Genomic DNA, 18674 nt, shown 5'->3' with positions numbered 1-18674 from the left:
CTGGAGTCTAGCCCAGTCCAGCACACCCCAGACCTACTCTACACCCATGCCAAGGACACTGCAGCCATATCCAGCCCAGTTTACCACTCCCATTCTGGCACTCAGGCTTACCAGTGAGACCCACAACCCAGTCATGGCATCCCCTTAGCTCCCCAACCAGGCCTATTCCCAGCCACACCTCTTGTGCATGCAAGTGGTTGCTCTGACCCAGCTCGGCATAACCCATCCCCTGTCTTGATCTTTGCCATCAGACAAACCAGTAGGTGTGATAGCCTAGCCCAGCATGGTCCACACTCCAGCCTGGCTCCTACACATACCAGTAGGCTAATGTTTGGTCCGGCCGTGCCTTGTCCACTCCCCTCCAGAGCCAACCCCCACACTTGCTAACAGAACGGGTGGTGCTACGTTGCCCAGCCTGACCGACAACCCAGGCCTGAATCACATTCTCACCAGTGAGGGCTACAGCCTACCAGGGGAGTTACCCAAGTTCCCCCACCAGAACCACCTCCAGAGCCAGATCTGGTTCTGCTGGGTGTTAGGCCCTTACCTGGCAATCTGCTCCCTGTCTTCTGGACTTTGTATGAGCTGGTGGATGTTGTGGCCAAGCCCATCCCATGCCCTATTCTTGGGAGCACCTGTGAGTTCTGCAGCCTGGACCATCCTGGCCTGATCCTCACCCTAGTACCAATGAATGTTGGAGAGTTCCCTGGTCCTGCCTAGTTCAGCCTGTCACTATCCCCGGCTCCTAAGCAAACCAGTGGAAGGTGCAGTTCCACAGGGCCCAAATTTGAGTCCTCCACAGTATCTTCCATCAGACATGCTTCTCTCTCAAGCTGAATAGTGTCATGGGCCAGATTAACATTGCCCATACCCTGTTCTGACTCTCAATGGCAGGTACTGTGATCGAGCCCTGATTGTCAGGCTCCAGCCCTATCTTTAGTGTGTGCTGATGAGTGGTGGTCAATGGTGATCTGTGCTAACAGCCCAACTCAGGTCTCCCACATGGGCTGGTGTATTGGTCTGACCCATAAATGTCCTCCAGCATCCCCTCTCCAAATCCTTTGATCTCAGCTCCCTCACCTGCAAATAGAGTGGCTTTGTCGATGGAAGTCCCTCAGAAGTCATTCCTCACCTGCATGCGACTCACCTGCAGTCCTCCCTCCCTCCCTCCCTCTCATCTCCTCACCCCCTTCTCTGATCAATCCACAGTCCCTGCACCTGGGATGGCAAAGGTTCCCCAGCCAGCTTGCAAAGCCAGGTGGGGTGATGGCTCTGACCCAGCTCATAAAGTATTTGCTGTCTATAGGCAAGTAAAATAAGATAAAATGCTAACGCATCCAACAAATTAGGTAATTAGCAAGTCCTTGTTAACTGAGAGTTTGATGATGGGGCAGCGCATTTGGACTTTAATATTAGGGATAGTTTATGCTATTGTGGTCTGCCCAATAGGTCTCATGTACTCTTTCACAGATAATCAGCAAATGTTCTATTTTTGTATTGTAGCCTATCAAATATTGGAAAAATAGATAACTAATATCTCTATTTTCCTCTAAGCCAGATATCATGTTTCTCATGTTCTGTGCTCTCAGTTCCCTTCACCATTCCTGGTCATCCTTTGCTGAAGATTTTTAGTTTGTGTAATTTCTCAAACTAAATATGTCATCATGAGTTTGCTTTACTATTGTAGAATAGAACAGGACAATAATCTCTGTCAACCTAGGAATTAGACTCTTAATTCAAGCCAAAATTACATTTGCTTTTTGGCAGTTCTGTCACATCATTATCATTTTTACTTGCCCAGTGTTATGGGGAATTCACTAAATAGATTAATTAAATGCCTATTATACAATCTCAAAATTTGTTTCACAAAATTGGTAATTTTCAGCTTGGTAAACTTAGTGTTTTTGCTAATCCCTCAGTTGATAATCTTCTTGCTATTAGTTTTTTCTGCCCCATAGGGCTCTTTGAGAAAATAGAGGTGATAACTATTATAGATTGTCTGTGTGTGTATGTGTGTGTGTGTGTAAGAGAGAAAGACTGTTACCCAAAGTGCTTTAGATGTATAAGACAGGATAGATTTTTGCTACCTTTTTTTCTCCTAAATTCTGCAAATATTTAGTACAGAGATGTCATGTGCCCAGCACTTGGGATATAATGTAAAGATATATTTTCTGCCATATGAATTTTTTCTGGCTTTCTGGGGGAAATTTCAATAATTTGTAGTAAAAATATTGTGGAGTTTCAGATGTCATACACACTGATTACCTCACTCATATTGGAGGAGAGCTTCTCAAAGGCTGGATCTGGAAGGATTTAAGCAAATTAACGAAGGGATTTGTGCAGTGGTCCTGGGGCAGAAAACAACATGGCTGATGCCTATAAGTACTCTGTGTTTTGCTGTTCCTGGAAATTTATCATGTGGAAGGGAAGTGTTAAGAAAGAGAGCAATGCAAGATCTAGAGAGGCTTAGGTGTCTTGGGTTTGGGGTATTTTCCCCTGAGAGTATGGAGGAACCAGTAAATGTTTTAAAATAGGGAATGGAAAGGGATAATCTTTATAGGGAAAAAATTTTAAAAAGAAAATCTCTGTAGGGGAAAAATAAAAATAACTTTTGGGAAAATGGAAAATAATATGCCGGGATTAAGAACGGAAATGCAAACACCAAGTGGGAGCAGGTTACGGTGTGATAGTGAATTGATATAAGTTATTATCAGGAAAAAAACAAATGAATGGTTTCTGAAGACTTTGGGAATTTGACGCCACTGGACTTGGCGACTAGTTAGGATGTAAAGGAAAAGCTGAAGGTGAAAATAACAGTGACACTGTGAGGCACAGTGATCCAAGTATTGACTTTTCTCATATTCCTATTGGTAGTTAAAATACTGTTATTTCCATATTAGAGATGGGGAAATTCAAGCCCATAGCAAATGCTTAACTAATTTGCCCAATTAGTATGTTCACAAAGGGATATTGGCAGGAAAGAAGGGGGAAAGATATAGTTTTTCCCTGTATGAATTTATTAACTGTACAACCCTATTAGCAGTTGGAAGTAAGGTTATGGTTATATTAAATATGCTTATAAAATGCTAGTTACTATGATTGGTTAATAATCATTTATTCCATTTATTATCTGTATATGATGGTCCTTCCAAAAATGAATGGAAGATAAAATTAAGCTATTTCAATGCCAAAAAATAGTAATAATAAGCATTCAAAAATAAGCCGAGGCATCTACCCACTTGGGAAACTTGGACTGGGCTAAGTAGCATCACCTGCCACCTGCTGCTGCACACAAAATTTGGGATTCAGGGTCATACTTGACTGGTCTAGGCCGCTGTACCCACCCACGTGTGTCAGAGCAAAGCATGCACCACCTCACGCTGGGCCACAGCACTCACCAGAATATGAGCAAACCAGGTTTGGGGGCAGATTTTGTTGAAGACTTGTGGGCTCACCTCTGGAACTGTAGCACCTGCTGGCTTACACAGAGTTGGGGATGGTGATGGGCCCAGCCAGGCAGGATCACAGAACTCAACTGACAGAAACACATCTGATACTTGCAGGAGCTGGCTTTGGGAGGAAACCAGATGAGGGCAGGCTGCAGCACCTACTGGCAGATGCAAAGACCAGGACTGAGGGCAGACCTTGCCAAGCAGGGCTGCAGCACCCATTGGCGTGCATTAGGTCCGGGGCTGAGAGAAGGCTTGATATGGGAACATACAGAACTCCCCTATTATGTCACAGCAATCTCTGGAGAGCCTAAGTGCAAGAACTGGGTGCAGACCAGGCCAGGCAAGCTTTCAGCACTGGTCAGCATTGGTGTGGGCTGAGTTGAGTGGCAGGCTGTCAGCACTTGTGTTGTGGGCTGTGTCTGGTGGTAGGCTGAGCTGAACTGAGCCACAGCACCCTCTGGCATGCACAACCAATACAGAATATGGACCGCATCAAGCTGGGATAGACTGCATCATCAGCCAGCAAGAACTGAGACTTTAGGCAGGCCACACCAGATTGGACAATTCTAAGCTTTGTAGCAAGTGTCTGGATTTGTATATACCCTAAAGTGGACTTGTTCAGCCAGTAGACATTGGAAAGATTTTCTCAACCCTTGTGGGGAGCGGCGGACCCCACGTGTATGTTAGGTGGTCACAAGATGGCGGCTGGCCAAGGACCAGGAGGCGGGATTTGTCCTGCCAGTAGGCAAACAGAAAGTCGCAGAGATAGGCTAATGCCCCCTACCCCTGCTGCGATTGCTGGCCTATCAGATAGCACCCAGTGGACCCACAGGGAGAAGTGATTGGTGGAGAACTGTATATAAGCAGCCCGTTTTCGGCAATAAACCTTTTTGGTTTGCCTGCCCCTTTTCGTTCGCCTTCTTTTTGGTTCGGCTTTTCGTTGGTTCATTTGTGTGTGTGTTCGTTCGGTGTGTGTGTGTGCCGGTTGCGGTGGCGGTTCCTGTTTTTTTCCAGGCCCTTGAGATTCCTTGTCAATTTAGTGTAGCTGCAGGGAGGCAACAAACCCTGAAGCAGCAAAACCAACAACTTCTCAGAACTATCAAAACTACTCAAGTAACACCCTCAAAAACTCTTTACCCACATCATCAGCTCCTTAACATATATAGTCTACTTTAGAGTCTTCACTCTCCCAGATACTTGCTATCAAAGCTTGGCCAGGAGAGTTTTCCAATTTGTTCTGCCCTCCATCATCTTCCATGACGCTAGATGTCCTCTGCAGGCCTCAGTGAGCTGTCATGTGCGTCTGGAAGTACCTTCCACAACAAATGGCAGCAACTGAGAAGGCCCAATTCTGATACACGCATTCCAACATCAGATCACAGATACTGTGATTTTTCCATGGTCGGAATTTTGAGTCCAGAGGTCCATTTGGGTTAGATCCCCAAAGTAACTTCACCTGAGCTGACCCCAGACCTGACTCCTGAGTGTGCCATCTGGTACATCACTTGGCTTAGTCTGTCAAGCACATCAGCCTACACACACAACAGTGGTTGCAGTCACCCAGTCAGTTCTATACTCAGCCCCATCTCAAACACAAGCTAGTGGATGCTATAGCCTAGTCTAACCCTGCCCGCTACACACTAGGCCCTCACATAACACCAGCAGAAACTGCAGGCTAGTCCAAGCAATCCCCAGGGACTTCCACTGGGCCTACCCCCAGCTCTAGTTCCTGCACGTACGAATGTGTGCAGCAGACTTGTCTGGTCCATCCCACATTCCATTTGGCTCTCATATGCGCTAAATGGATGCTGCAGCCTAGTTCAGCCTAGCAGACCCCACTGTCTTGTGGGTGTTATGAACTGGGCTAGCTTGGCTCACGCCCAGACCTAATCCACACATGTGCTGGTGGCTATTGTAACCTGGCCTGGTCTGGGCTACTCCCAATCTTGGTTTTGACTCACCTGCAGGGACTGCGGCCTGAAAGAAGACTTCTCCAAACTCCTCTAACAGGCCACTGGCCAGTAGCAGATGTCATAACACTAGTGGGTGCTTGGCCCAGCCTGTTTGGCCCATCCTCTGTTCTAGCATTCACCAGCAGATGCAATGGCCTTGCCAAACTGGCCCACACCTATTCTGGCTTTTACCTTTGGGTGCTATAACCCAGCCCTACCTGGTACACCCTAAGTTCTAAGACCCAAATGCCTTTCATCATTGTTGTTAATTGTATCCTTATATTCCTCTGTGAGTTACATGCAATTTTTTTCTTCTTCCTACATTTATTCTGTATCTTGAGATTCTACTGTTTTACTAAAAATTTTCTAGATTTGGTTTTCTTTCATTTGCTGTTTCTTAAATGTATTTATTTGAAAGGTAGAGTGACAGAGAATTGGGGGTGGGGGAAAGAGAGAGAGAGAGATTGATTTACTGATTCTGTCTCCCAAGTAGCTAGCAGGAACATAAGTACTTTAGCTGTTATCTGCTGGTTTCCCCAGAGCTCCAAAAAAGAGCTGAATATGAAGAAGTACAATGAGGATTTCAATAACTGAAATCAGTGCTCCACCCTGGGGTGCCAACAATATTGCAAATAACAACTTTACACCTTGTGTCACAATATAACCCCCGTAGATATTGATACAGATGTAGATATACAGATGTAGATACAGATACATGGTTTATTTATTTATTTCAAAGGCATGGTTACAGAGACAGGGAGCACAAATAGTTTGCTTCAAAACAACATAGGTCCTCTAGATTTTGTTTTCTTTAAAAAAAAAAGATGTATGTAATAATTTGAAAGGTATAACTACAGAGAAAAAAGGAGAGACAGACAGGAAGAATGAGCTGCTGCTTGACTCCCCAAATGACTGCAAGAGCTGGAGATGCGCCAGGCCAAAGACAGAAACTTCATGTGGGTCTCCAACATGTGTGTCCGGGCCCCAAACACTTGGCATATCTTTTGCTGCTTTCCCAGGTGCGTTGGCAGGGAGCTGAATTAAAGAAAAACAGCTGGAATTGGTACCCACATAGGATTTCAGTGGTTTAACACAATGCTGGCTCTTAGATTTTGTGTTCTTTGTATTATGCTTGACTTTTACTGAGCTTCTTCTATCTGTATAACAAGATTTTTTCGTTAAATTTAGCATAAATTGGTTCTGCTTTATGTTTGCTTATGTCTAGGATTTCAGTTCAGTCATTAAGGCAAAAAACAGACAGATGGGATTACATTGTTTTCTTTTCGTTGCATTTTTTGAGCTCTTTATGAAATCTGGATATTAATTCTCTACCAGTTGCATATTTTCCAAATATTTTCACCGATTGTGTCAATTGCAACTTCACTTCATTGAATGTTTTCTTTGCTGTGTAAATGCATCTTATTTTGATATAATCCCAATTGTCTATTTTTACCTATATTGCTTGTTGTCTGAAGTCTTATCTATAAAGCTCTTGCCTGTGCCAATATCTTCCCTATTTTTGCCTCATCTAATTTGATAATTTAGGTCTTAGGTTTACATCCTTGATCCATTGTGAGTTGATCTTTGTGTAGGAAAAAAGTAGGGGTCTTGGTTTTTCCTCTTGCAATCCAAAATTGCATTTTGCCAGCACCATCTCAGACAAAATGATCTACTAGGAGTAGAAAGACTGTCCTTTCTTGAGGGAGAGATTTTTACTCATTTTCTAAAGAACAGTTGGCCATTGATACATGCTGTTCTATTGGTCTGCATGTCTGTTTTTGTGTTAGAGCTACACTAACTGTCCTGTAGTGTGTCTTGAAATCTGATATTGTAATGCCTTATATCATCTGTGAATAGAGATAACTATATTTCCGCCTTTCCCATTTAGATCCATTTGATTTTTTTTTTCTTGTCTAGTGGCTCTAATTAAAACTTCCAGAAATATATTGAATAGTAATGGTGAGAGAGAACATACTTTCCTGTTTATGGATCATTGTGGAAATACTTCCAGCTTTCTACTACTCAATATGATGCTGGCTATGAGCTTGGCATACGTTCCCTTGCTTGTGTTGTGATATGTTATTTTTTAAGCTATTTTTGATGGTATTTATATAGTTGATCAGGGTGGGAAGGGCCAAGGATCAGGGGAAAGTGGGCAAGACCATTGCTTACACATTTTCTTGTTCCTGTATCTGGAGTAAGGGAGAATACCATGGGAAAGAACACCACCCAGCCTCCCTGGTACCTGATGTCATCCTAGATCCAGCCCCTGTTGTAGGGCATGTTCTGAGTGTTCCACTCGAGTTCATTCAATAGTTTTGAAATGCTGTTAGTTCTGAGATGCAATAGTTCTGATATTGCTGCTCAAAGGATGAGGAAATCCTTCCAAGGTCAATTGGCTGACATATTCCATCTCAGTCTCCTTTTGCCCAAGAGTTTGCTGTCAAGTTTCACTGTGGGTAGTTGACCAATTTATTCTACCCTCCTTTCTCTGCAAGCCAGTGGGTGCTGCTGCCCTGCCAAACACTGCCCACCATACCCTTGGTCCTCACATACTTTGGGAGCTGCAGCCCAGTCAGTCAGAGTGATCCGCAATAACCCTCACTGAGCCTGCCTCCAGCTCTGCTTCCTGTGCCTGCCAGTGTGTGCATTGGACTGGTCAGTCTGTCCAACATCCCTTTCAGCTTTTATACAGTACATTGGGCGTTGAGGTCTAACTCAACCCAATTGACAACACTTTCTAGCTCACTTTCTTGCCAATGGGTGACACCACCTATCCAGCCCGGCCCGTCGCCAGTCCTAGTTCTCATCTCACTAATGGGAGCTGCAGCCCATAAGAGAGGTGCCCACAATTTCCCTACAAAGCCCACTCCCAGTCCCAGATCTTGCACACTCCAGTTGGTTCTGCAGTCTAGCCACACAGGACTTGCCCCCAGTCCCAGCACTTGCCAGCTGATGCTGTGGCAAAGCCCAACTAGCCTGCACTTATTCTGGCTCATTCATGCACCAGTGGATACAATCGATTACCCCAGTCTGGCTCTCCCCCTAACCCAGTTCACATGTGGGCCAACAGGTGTTGTAGCCCTGATCTGTCCCTAGTCCCAGCTCTCATGCTCACCAGCAGGAACAATGGCTCAGCAGGGGAGCCCCTACACCTCCCCTACCAGGCTTGCACCCCTTCCCCCATCTTGCATGTGCTGGTGGGTGCTGCAGCCCAGTCTGGCATGGCCCATCTCACCTCGGCATTTGCCAGCAGGTGCTACAGCCTGGCTTGGCCCAGTCTGTTCCTGTTCCAGTTTGCGCTGGCTGGTGCTGACACCCAGTCTGCACAGTCAGCCCCTAGTCCTGTCCCTAATGTGAACTGGTGGTGATACAGCTAGACCCAGCCTGTCCTGCACCCTGTCCTGGTTCTCAGATCTGCCAGTGGATATTATGAATTACAGCAGTATAACCCACCCCCAGACCTGAGTCACATGTATGCCGCCAGACACATGAATAACCTGGTCTGTTCTGGGGTGATCATTGCTTTGGTTCTTACACTCATCTGCAGGGACTGCGTCCTGACAAAAGAATTCTCCAAACTCCTGTATCAGGTCAGCTCCCAGTAATGGATCTCGCATGCACCAATAGGTCTTTGGCCTGGGCTGACTTAGTCTGCCTCCTGTCCTGGCAGGAACAGTAGCCTTGCCCAACTGGCTCATACCTAATCCGGTTCTTACTGTTCAGCGTCACAGCCCAGCTACTCCTAGACCAAGCCCTGATGCATCTTTCACATGGCCCAGTGGGAGTCGAAACCCAGCCCAGCTGATTCTACACCCATTCTGACTCTCATAAGCACCAATCAGTACTGGAGTCTAGCTCAGTCTGGCCCACTGCAGACCCAGTCCACATTCTTATACAGGGACACTGCGGATATGTCCATCCCAGACCACCACCCCCATTCTGGCTCTCATGCTCATCAGTGGAAACCACAACTCAGCTGGGGAATCCTCTTAGCCCCCCAACTAGGCCTGTTGCAGCCCTAGATTTTTGTACATGCCAGTGTTTGCTATGACCCAGCTCAGTGTAGCCCATCCCCTGTCTTGACCTTTGCGATCAGGTGCTGTAGCCTGGCCCTGATCCAACCCATCTTCAATCCTGACTCTCACTATCAAGCACGATAGCCTGGCCCTGCCCAGTCCACTTCCATCCCTGGCTCATGCAAACCAGTAGGTGTGACAGCCTAGTCCAGCATGCCCTGCATTCTAGCCTGGCTTCTGTTCTTGCCAGTGATTTAAGGTTGGCCAGGCCCTTCCCTGTCCACTCTCTTCCAGAGTCAACCTATACTCTTTCCAAAGGGTAGAGCTACCCTGTCCAGTCTGACCAACACCCAGGCCAGAATCACAAGCTAACCAGCAGGAACCACAACCCACCAGGGAGTTTCCCAGGTTTACCCTATCAGGCCCACTCCCAGACCCAGATCTTGCATGGCCTGGGTCATGCCAGTGGATGCTAGGCCCGTACCTGGCATAATCTGCCTCCTCTGTCCTGGGCTTTGTGGTAGTTACTCTCCTTTTAGACAATGCAGTAAGTTTGCTTCTTTCTTTTTTAGAAGTTGTGTTCAATGTACTAAAAGATAAATAACTAATATAAAAATATACCCTAACAGCAAAATGAAGAGAAAATGGTTAATTGAAGCTACTTTTATTATGTAAAAAATTCATAAATAATTTAACATGTTTGCAGAAGAAATATCTGTAATAATGACTTTTATTCATAGTTTGGGACTAAAGAGAAATGAAAAGACAAAAAATGCAAAAAGAACTGTAAAGAAAACATTTGGTTTCATTTAATCAACTTAAAATCTTCAATTTTGAGTTATTTTTTGGATTTCAAACCTACATCTAGACTGTGCGTGTAATACAGTTTTTGTAAATGTTACTTATATTTTTAAATTTTTTCATGATATAGTTCCATAGGCACAAGGATTTCCCCTTCCACCCTCCTCATCCTCACACCCTCACTGTTTCCCCCTGTATTAGTCCAATATTATAGTCCTTCAGCAACAGTCACAAGTCCATCATTCTGCTATTTAAGTGTCTCAGGACATTGTAGATATAAACAATAGTAGATTCCAGCATCCTGTTGTCAAGATACATTTAACAGTTTCATTGGGAGTCCTTTTATTTGGGAGTAGATAGACATACTGCACTGTATCTTTACTTCCTGGTATGGTAGTCTTCATTAGATGTTTTCTCTAGGTGAATATATGTAAACATATATTTATCTATGTATCTACTTATCTTGTATTTTGTATGAAGGTTGCCTTATATCAGAGAGAACATATGATACTGTCTTTGGGGGATTGGCTTATTTTACTGAGCTTAATGGTCTCCAGTTGGCACCATTTTGTTGGCTACATACATCAAGTGATTACTTATTGTGACAAAATAGAAATAAAGTATGAGTTTGGAGATTGGTTGGTAAGTTATAATACTCATTTAGTGGTTAATGGCCTTAGAAGACTTTTTGTATGTTTACTGAAGAAAAAAAACTCCTATTCATTTGTGATGTGCACATACATAATCCTGTTTGTGGGTTTCAGAGTGTAGTGGTTGGTGAATAATCTTAGGAGTCATCAAGCATCTATTAGAGCCCTGTTTTCTCACTGACTATCTTGACAAGTATCTTAACATATCTGACTCTACCTTAAAGAGACATAATTATGGACATACTCTTACACTTGTTTTAAGGAGGAAATACTATAAAAACATGTCAGTGTGGTTGTTCTATGAAGTTATTCTTATTGTAATCTTTTTTTTCTTACAGAAGAGGATAAATATAATATATATTCACCTTTGCTTTTCAAGTATTTCCTGGCAGAGGGAGTCGTGAGTGGACATACTTTATTAATTGCGTCTGCTGAAGAAGAGCCTACTGACATCCTACAGGTATAAAACATATTAGCTCAATGTTGCATTTTGAATGTTTCATGAAAACAGTATGTGGTCAAGATATGTTTTTATGTATATATACATTTAATACTTTGAACATCTATATTTTTAGGACTTTATTAATACATTATATTCTCAGGATCATAGCAAATATTTAATCATAACACAATTCTAAACAATTATAATGTTAAGGTGATAATAATACAAAGAAAACAGACTCAGCATATTTCTTCAAAAATTCTAAGAATACTTTGTTTCTTTTCTAGTTCCCTCTCCCTTGTTTTGCCATATGTAATTTTTTCTTGGTTTCATAGTTCTTTTTTTACTTCCTATCCTATTCTCCCTTTCCTTACTATACCATACTTTTTATCTCAGTGAAAAATACTGAGTTGATTTGAGCACAGTTTCATTTTAAATATGTTTTTTAAAGGTGACACTTTTTAAAGGTGAACATTTAACCTAGACATTAAAAGATTAATTGGGATTGCTACACTTACATCCAGTGTTAGAGTGTGTTGGTTTGAGTTCCAGCTTTCTTCTTAACTCTTATTTCCTCTTCATATAAACTGGAGGCAGCCAGTGATAACCCATGTCATGAGATCCCCACCATCCACATTAGAGACATGAACTGAGGTCCCAGATACCGTCTTTAATGAGCTATTACAAGGATTTAGGGAGCAGACTGGCAGATGGGAGACCTTCCTCAGTGTGCTTCTGTATCTGTTTCTTTTTCTGAAATATAATCCATTCATTAAACTTTTGAAAGCTGATGCTAAATAAAGTTTTTAATCAGGCATTCATGATGATCATGTTTAATAGCAAACAATTCCATATGATGTTACATACTGAAGAAAAGGGCCAATATCCTTTAATTATTTACCTCTAATTATAGCCTTCTCATTTTGATCTAATTAATCTATTTTCATTCCAGCATTGACTATATACAAGCAGATTTTTTTTTTATTTCATTTTGTGACACAGTTTCATAGACTCTGGGATTCTCCCAACCCCTTCCCATGCCCTCCCCCCATGGTGGATTCCTCCACATTGCTGCAGTAGTACAGTTCATATCCAGTCATGATTACCTCATTGTGAGCATGTACCATGCATAGAGTCCAGCGTCTTATTTTCCAGGTAAGTTCAAAAGTTTCATTGGGAGACTATCCCTGGTCTGAAAATAGAGCTGGCAGAATATCATCCCCTCAAATGAAAACTCAAAACACAATATCAATAACAATTTACAACATTATGGGGTTAATTGGTATGGTATTGAGTGACTAATATGTTAGAAAATGGAAGTTCTTAACCTCATCCTGTGACTACTTCATTGACATTTCAAGTTTAGCTTATACACAACCGGCTGCTATACACCTTAAAATGGTTATAGGGCATTATTCAGCTGTCTCGTGTCTATCTTCATTTTTGTATTTAGCAGCTTATAGTAGTGAAGCATGATTTTTACTGAACTTGGGATAGTCCAAACAGGCTTATAACTCTAACAAGGCATATGTTAACAATTGAGGTGCAGAACAGTTTAATGGGGGTGTGCAGAGAAATCTTCAATACCTTGGTGAGGAGTAACTAATCTTTGTGTCCTACCTAGTAAGGTATATGTGAGTCCAAGCTGACTGTTTCCTGTCTGTTCTAAGCTTTTCTTATTGGTCTCTGTCTATTTAATCTAATTTTTTTTTTGGGGGGGTGGCCTATGAGGGCATTCCATTTCCCAGTAGTCTCCTTGGCAGTTGGGATATAGCCTTTGGTGCCCGTGCTGATAGTCCTAGGTGAGGATCTGGGAGTCTCCAGGGTTGGGATACAAGCCTCCTCCTGTTCTTCTGCTCCATTCTGCGGTCCCCACCTGCCCTGTGCACATGACCTCCTGTTAAGCAGCTGTCAGGATTGCTCCTGATTCCCACTGTATGTTTTTATAGTTTTGTTAATGTCTAATGCACAAGCAGATTTTTAAAAATATAAATCTTTTTTTATGAATCAGAAAGCATGACTTAACTCTCTGAGATTCCTTAGGGCAAGTGTTATGGCATAGCACTTTAACCTGCTGCCTGCTGCACTGGCAGCCAGTATGAGTCCCAGTTGCTTCATTTCTGCTCCAGCTCTCAACTGATGTGCCTGGGAAGACGGTGCAAATACTGGGTCTCTGCAACCACATGGGAGACCCAGGTGAAGCTCCTGGCTTCTGCCCTGGTTCAGCCCTGACCACTGTGGCCAGTGGATAGAAGATATCTCTTCTATCTGTCCATCCTTCTCCATCTGTAACTCTGTCTTACAAATAATAAATAGATCATTCTAAAAAAAAATCCTTAAAAGAACCTTGAATTTTTCATTTTAACCTTCAAACTTTAGATGGAATTAGTGTGACCAATTTTATTAGTATGATCAATTATATTAGATTAGATTAGCAAATACTAGAAAAAATAGCACTATCCCTTGATAAATGAATCTTTTAAAAATCATATAACTCAGAAGAACAATAAAAAATTAGAATACTTCACATTATTTTGCTTTTGAATACAAAAAATGAATACAGTTATGATGATATATATGATTACTATATTGTATCTTTTTAAAATTTTTTTTTGAAAGTCCAAGTTGCTGCAATGGCCAGAGCAAAGCTGATCCAAAGCCAGGAACCATGAGCTTCTTCTGGGTCTGCCATGCAGATGCAGGATCCCAAGGCCTTGGTCCATCCTCTACTGCCTTCCCAGGCCACAGGCAGGGAGCTGGATGGGAAGTGGAGCAGTCAGGACACAAACCAAAGCTCTTATAGGATCCTGGCACATGGAAGGCAAGGATTTAGCCACTAGGCTCTGGTGCTGTGCCCTGCTGAATCTTTTTTAATACAGATACACTTTTACCCTAAGACAGCTCCTACTTTCAAAATTTTTTCTTTCTTTTTCTAGAGAGGGAACCCAGCTTAAGATATTGTTTGAATAAAGTCTGTGATTTGAAGTTATTTCTTCATAGAATATTTACCATTTCAGTACATGGCCCGTAATATGACAAATATCTCATTTAGAGTGATTTTCAGAGTAATAAATGCTAACTTACAATAAATTTCAATAAATACCAACAGACATCTACATAAAAATTAGTGTCACACTGTTAAAGTTCTGCTAACACTGAAGTTAAAGCTAGCATATGAGTCCTTTATATGAATCAGACTTTGCCTACTACATATCATTACTGGGACAGGCATTGTAGTATAGCTTATTAAGCTGCCACTTGGGGCACTTTATTCCTTATCATAGTGTGTACTTTGAGTTTCAGCTGCTTTACTTCTAATTCAGCTTCCCGCTAATGCATCTGAGGAACACCAAAAGATGACCCCAGTAACTGGATTCCTACCACCCACGTGGGAGAGCTGGAAGAATGTCACAGTTCTAGCTCTTGTGGGTATTTTGGGAGCAAACCTGTGGTGGGAGATCTCTCCCCTCTTTCTGTCACATTGGCTTTTAAATAAATAAACCTTGAAAAATTAATATTGTCATAACATATTATGACAAAAATAAATCCTGTGTTTTTATCTAGTTGAAAGGACAATTATTAGCTTTAATTTTTTCATGATTATTATTGGAAAGTCAGATTTACACAGAGAAGGAGAGATAAAGATCTTCCATTCGCTGGTTCACTCCAAGTGGCCACAGTGGTAGGAACTGAGCCCATCCGAAGCCAGGAGCCAGGTCTCACATGCAAGTGCAGGGTCCTAAGGCTTTGGGCTGTCCTCTACTGCTTTCCCAGGCCACATGCAGGGAGCTGGGTTGGAAGTGAAGCAGCTAGTACACGACCCAGCACCAATATGGGATCCTTGTACATGCAAGGCAAGGACTTTAGCCCCTGGGCTACCATGTTGGTCCTACCTATCATATTGTTTGATTGTCTAGTTGTTGCAACAATTTCTTAAGGTTTTATTATTTTGCTTTTCTGTCCAGCTTTAATTTTCTTGGTTAGTTTTTAGTCAGTGATGCAATTTTTAGGAATGACAGAGAAATGCTCAAAATCATTGTCATGAGAAAGCCAGACCAGTTCTTCCTAGCATATTACACAATGTATTAAGCCGAGACATTATATCACACGTTTGTAGCATCACAGAAAAATTTTCACAAGCCAGAAATAAGAAGGCCTATCCATGCTTTTTAAAATAAAATATTTTTATTTCTTTGTTGCTGCAACTCAGTGATAAAATCTAGCATATATACTTGTACATTTTGCTTTAGAGAATGTGAAGACTTTTGAGGTTATTTGCTTATTTAAAAGAGGTACAGGAAGAAAAAAGGAGAGACAGGGGTGAGAGCTTCCATCCACTGGTTCATTTCCCAAATGGCTGCAGTGGCTAAAGCTGGGCTCATTTAAAGCCGGGAACCAGTAGCTTCTTCCAAGTCTTCCATGTAGGTGCAAGAGCGGAAGCATTTGGTCCATCCGCTGCTGCTTTCCCAGACACATTAACAGGGAGCTGGATCAAAAATATAGCAGCCGCAATTTGAAACTGTTCCCACAGAGCAGAGCAAAACACATAACAGTTTTACCCTCTGTGGCACATTGCTGGCCCTACAAATAGTAGTGTTTTCATGAAACTTTCATAAAATATCCTGTCATTTATACAAGTAGCAATTTATTGTAAACATTTATAGAACAATTTTAAAGGATGGAAAAAATTAGACTTTAAATTTATTAGACTTTAAAAGATAACCTCTAAAAGGTACAGCAAATCTGAACAAATTGCAGACACAGAGCCAAAATTGATTAAGTAGGATCAAAGTTGTCCTCCTACACTTAACAAGTGGCTAAAGTCCTCACCTTGCATGCGCCAGGATCTCATATGAGCGCCAGTTTGTATCCCAGCTGCTCCACTTCCCATCCAGCTCCCAGCCTGTGGCCTGGGAAAGCAGTAGATTATCCCAAAGTCTTGAGACCCTGCACCAGTGTGAGAGACCCAGAAGAAGCTCCTGGCTCTTGGTTTTAGATGGTGTTGGCTTTGGCCATTGTGACCACTAGGGGCGTGGACCAATGGAAGATCTTTCTCTCTGTCTCTCCTTCTCTCTGTAAGTCTGACTTTCTGATGAAAATAAGTAAATGTTAGGAAAAAAAATAACACAATAAACAAAAAGCAACACCTGCTTTCAGTTGCTGGAGTAGAAAACCTCTTAATTCACAGAATATCAGATTATTAAGAAAAGTTTTACATTGGTAGTAAGGAAAATTATCCCAACATTATAAATAACACTCTGGTTTGTCCTGACGAACTTAAAAACAAAGCTTAGGATCTATCATGGTAGCTTAGTAGCTAATGTCCTTGCCTTGCATGTGCCAGGATCCCATATGGGCACTGGTTCGTATCCCGGCTGCTCTACCTCCCTTCTAGCTCCCTGCTTGTGGCCTGGGAAAGCAGTCAAGAATGGCCCAAAGCCTTGGGGCCCTGCACCCATGTGAGAAACATGGTAGAAGCTCCCTCCTCCTGGCTTCAGATGGGCTCAGCTCTGGCTGTTGGAGCCACTTGGGGAGTGAGTCAGCAGAAGGAAGATCTTCTCTGTCTCTCATCTTCTCTGTATATCTGACTTTACAATAAAAATAAAAATAAAAATAAAGTTTTTAAAAAGCTTGAAAGCATTTACTCTTACTGGTAAAATAGCTGTCTGTGTCCCAGAACAAGACTCAGATCTATTGATAGTAACACAAAAATATTTTATGCCTAACAGGATAATATAGTATTTCATAGCTAATTAAAATGTAATTTATAAAAGGAAAAACTCAATTAAAACCAAAAATAAATTATGTGCATGCTAGAGCTAGATAAACATATTAGCTTTTATTATAATTATATTTTAAATATTCAGTGAGCTAAAGGAAGAATCTTCAAAAATAATGAAATTTATATATTCATAATTCTAAGATGGTTGGCAAACTACAAGTATAAAAGTCCCAGAGAAAAAAACTTCAAATTACTTGAAACACATGCTAAAGTAAAAATCTTGAAAATTTGAAGAGGAATACCACAATTCAGACGGAACTGAAGATTGAAAAACGGCAGCAGACATTTAGATGCATTAAATTCAGGCTAGAAAACAATGAATGAATTTTAGAACACTAAAAAAAATAATTTTTACAACTGTAAATCCAGAATTTAATACTTAGAATAAAAATTGGTTTAAATCAAAGATGACATTTGTATTGTGGTACAGCAACTTAAGCCGCCACTTGCAATACCAACACCCCGTATCAGATTGTCATTTTGAATCCCAGTTTCTTCTGATCCAACTTCCTGTATTAATGCATCTTGAGATGGCAGTAGCAGCAGATGACCCATGTCCTTGGGCCCCTGCCACCCGTGTGGAAGAAAAGGATGGAGTTCCTCTCTGCTGGCTACAACCTGGAGAAGATCTGGCTTTTGTGGCCATATGAGGAATAAACTAGCAGAAAAAAAGACTATTATACACACACACACACACACACACACACACACACACACACACACACCTTATTGGTTCCCTTTATCATACAGAACCCTAACTAGTCTAATTTTATGTCTTTTTTAAAAATTATTTTTAAGAATTCCTTAGGCTCAAGGATTTCCCCTTCTATCCTCTCCCTATCCTCTCTCCTCACTGTTTACATATATAACAATATTATAGTTCTTCAACAGCAGCTACAAGTCCATTATTATTCTAATTAAGTATATCCTGACATTGTAGGTATAGAAAATGATGTGAAGTCCAACTTTCCTATTGCGAATATTTATGTAACAGTTTGGGCGTTTATCTTTTATTCTGAAGTAGAGATGTATACTGCATTGTATCTGCACTTTGAAGTTTTGTATACTTGCTTTCCTCATATAGATCCCCTAGATAAATATGTGTACATACATGTGGATTTCTCTTCTTGGAATATTACATATTGTTTTGTTTTAAAATTGTCTGTTTCCATGTCTGTCTCCACCCAAACCCCATTTATATGGATATGATGATATGATATATGTTGTGAAATTTCCACAGTTGATTTAGTGAATATGTCCTACCTATTATGCTTTCATGCCCATTGTGCTTTCTATTTTTTGAATTTTGTTTTGATGATGTTTACATCATTGAAATGGATGCATGCCCTTGTGGAACACAGATTAGGGTGAGAAGAGTCAGGGACTTGGAGAAAGTGGATGAGACCATGTATACAAGTTTTTTTTTGTACTTCCTATATTTGGAGGAAGGGTAAGAAAAGGGAATAAGCCACACCCAGCATCCTATCCACATCAGAAGGGGGGTGGCCACCTGATACCATCCCAGGGTCCCCAATGTGGAGCATGTTCTGAGGGTTCTGCACAAATGGCTTTGATG

General features: G+C 41.7%; 1 protein-coding gene across 1 annotated transcript in view; it reads left to right on the top strand.

Moving 5' to 3' along the window:
* The window catches only part of ELP4 (elongator acetyltransferase complex subunit 4), a 224632-nt gene that overhangs the window by 13603 nt on the left and 192355 nt on the right, over nt 1-18674 (top strand). Inside the window, exon 3 of the mRNA XM_058663218.1 lies at nt 11213-11334. Within this exon, the coding sequence (XP_058519201.1) occupies nt 11213-11334 (122 nt within the window). The remainder of the gene's footprint in view (nt 1-11212; nt 11335-18674) is intronic.

The sequence above is a fragment of the Ochotona princeps genome, chromosome 4, assembly GCF_030435755.1.
Source record: "Ochotona princeps isolate mOchPri1 chromosome 4, mOchPri1.hap1, whole genome shotgun sequence".
Classification (NCBI taxonomy): domain Eukaryota; kingdom Metazoa; phylum Chordata; class Mammalia; order Lagomorpha; family Ochotonidae; genus Ochotona; species Ochotona princeps.
Note: the sequence above shows the minus strand (reverse complement) of the source record. Positions and strands in the feature narration are given on the sequence as shown.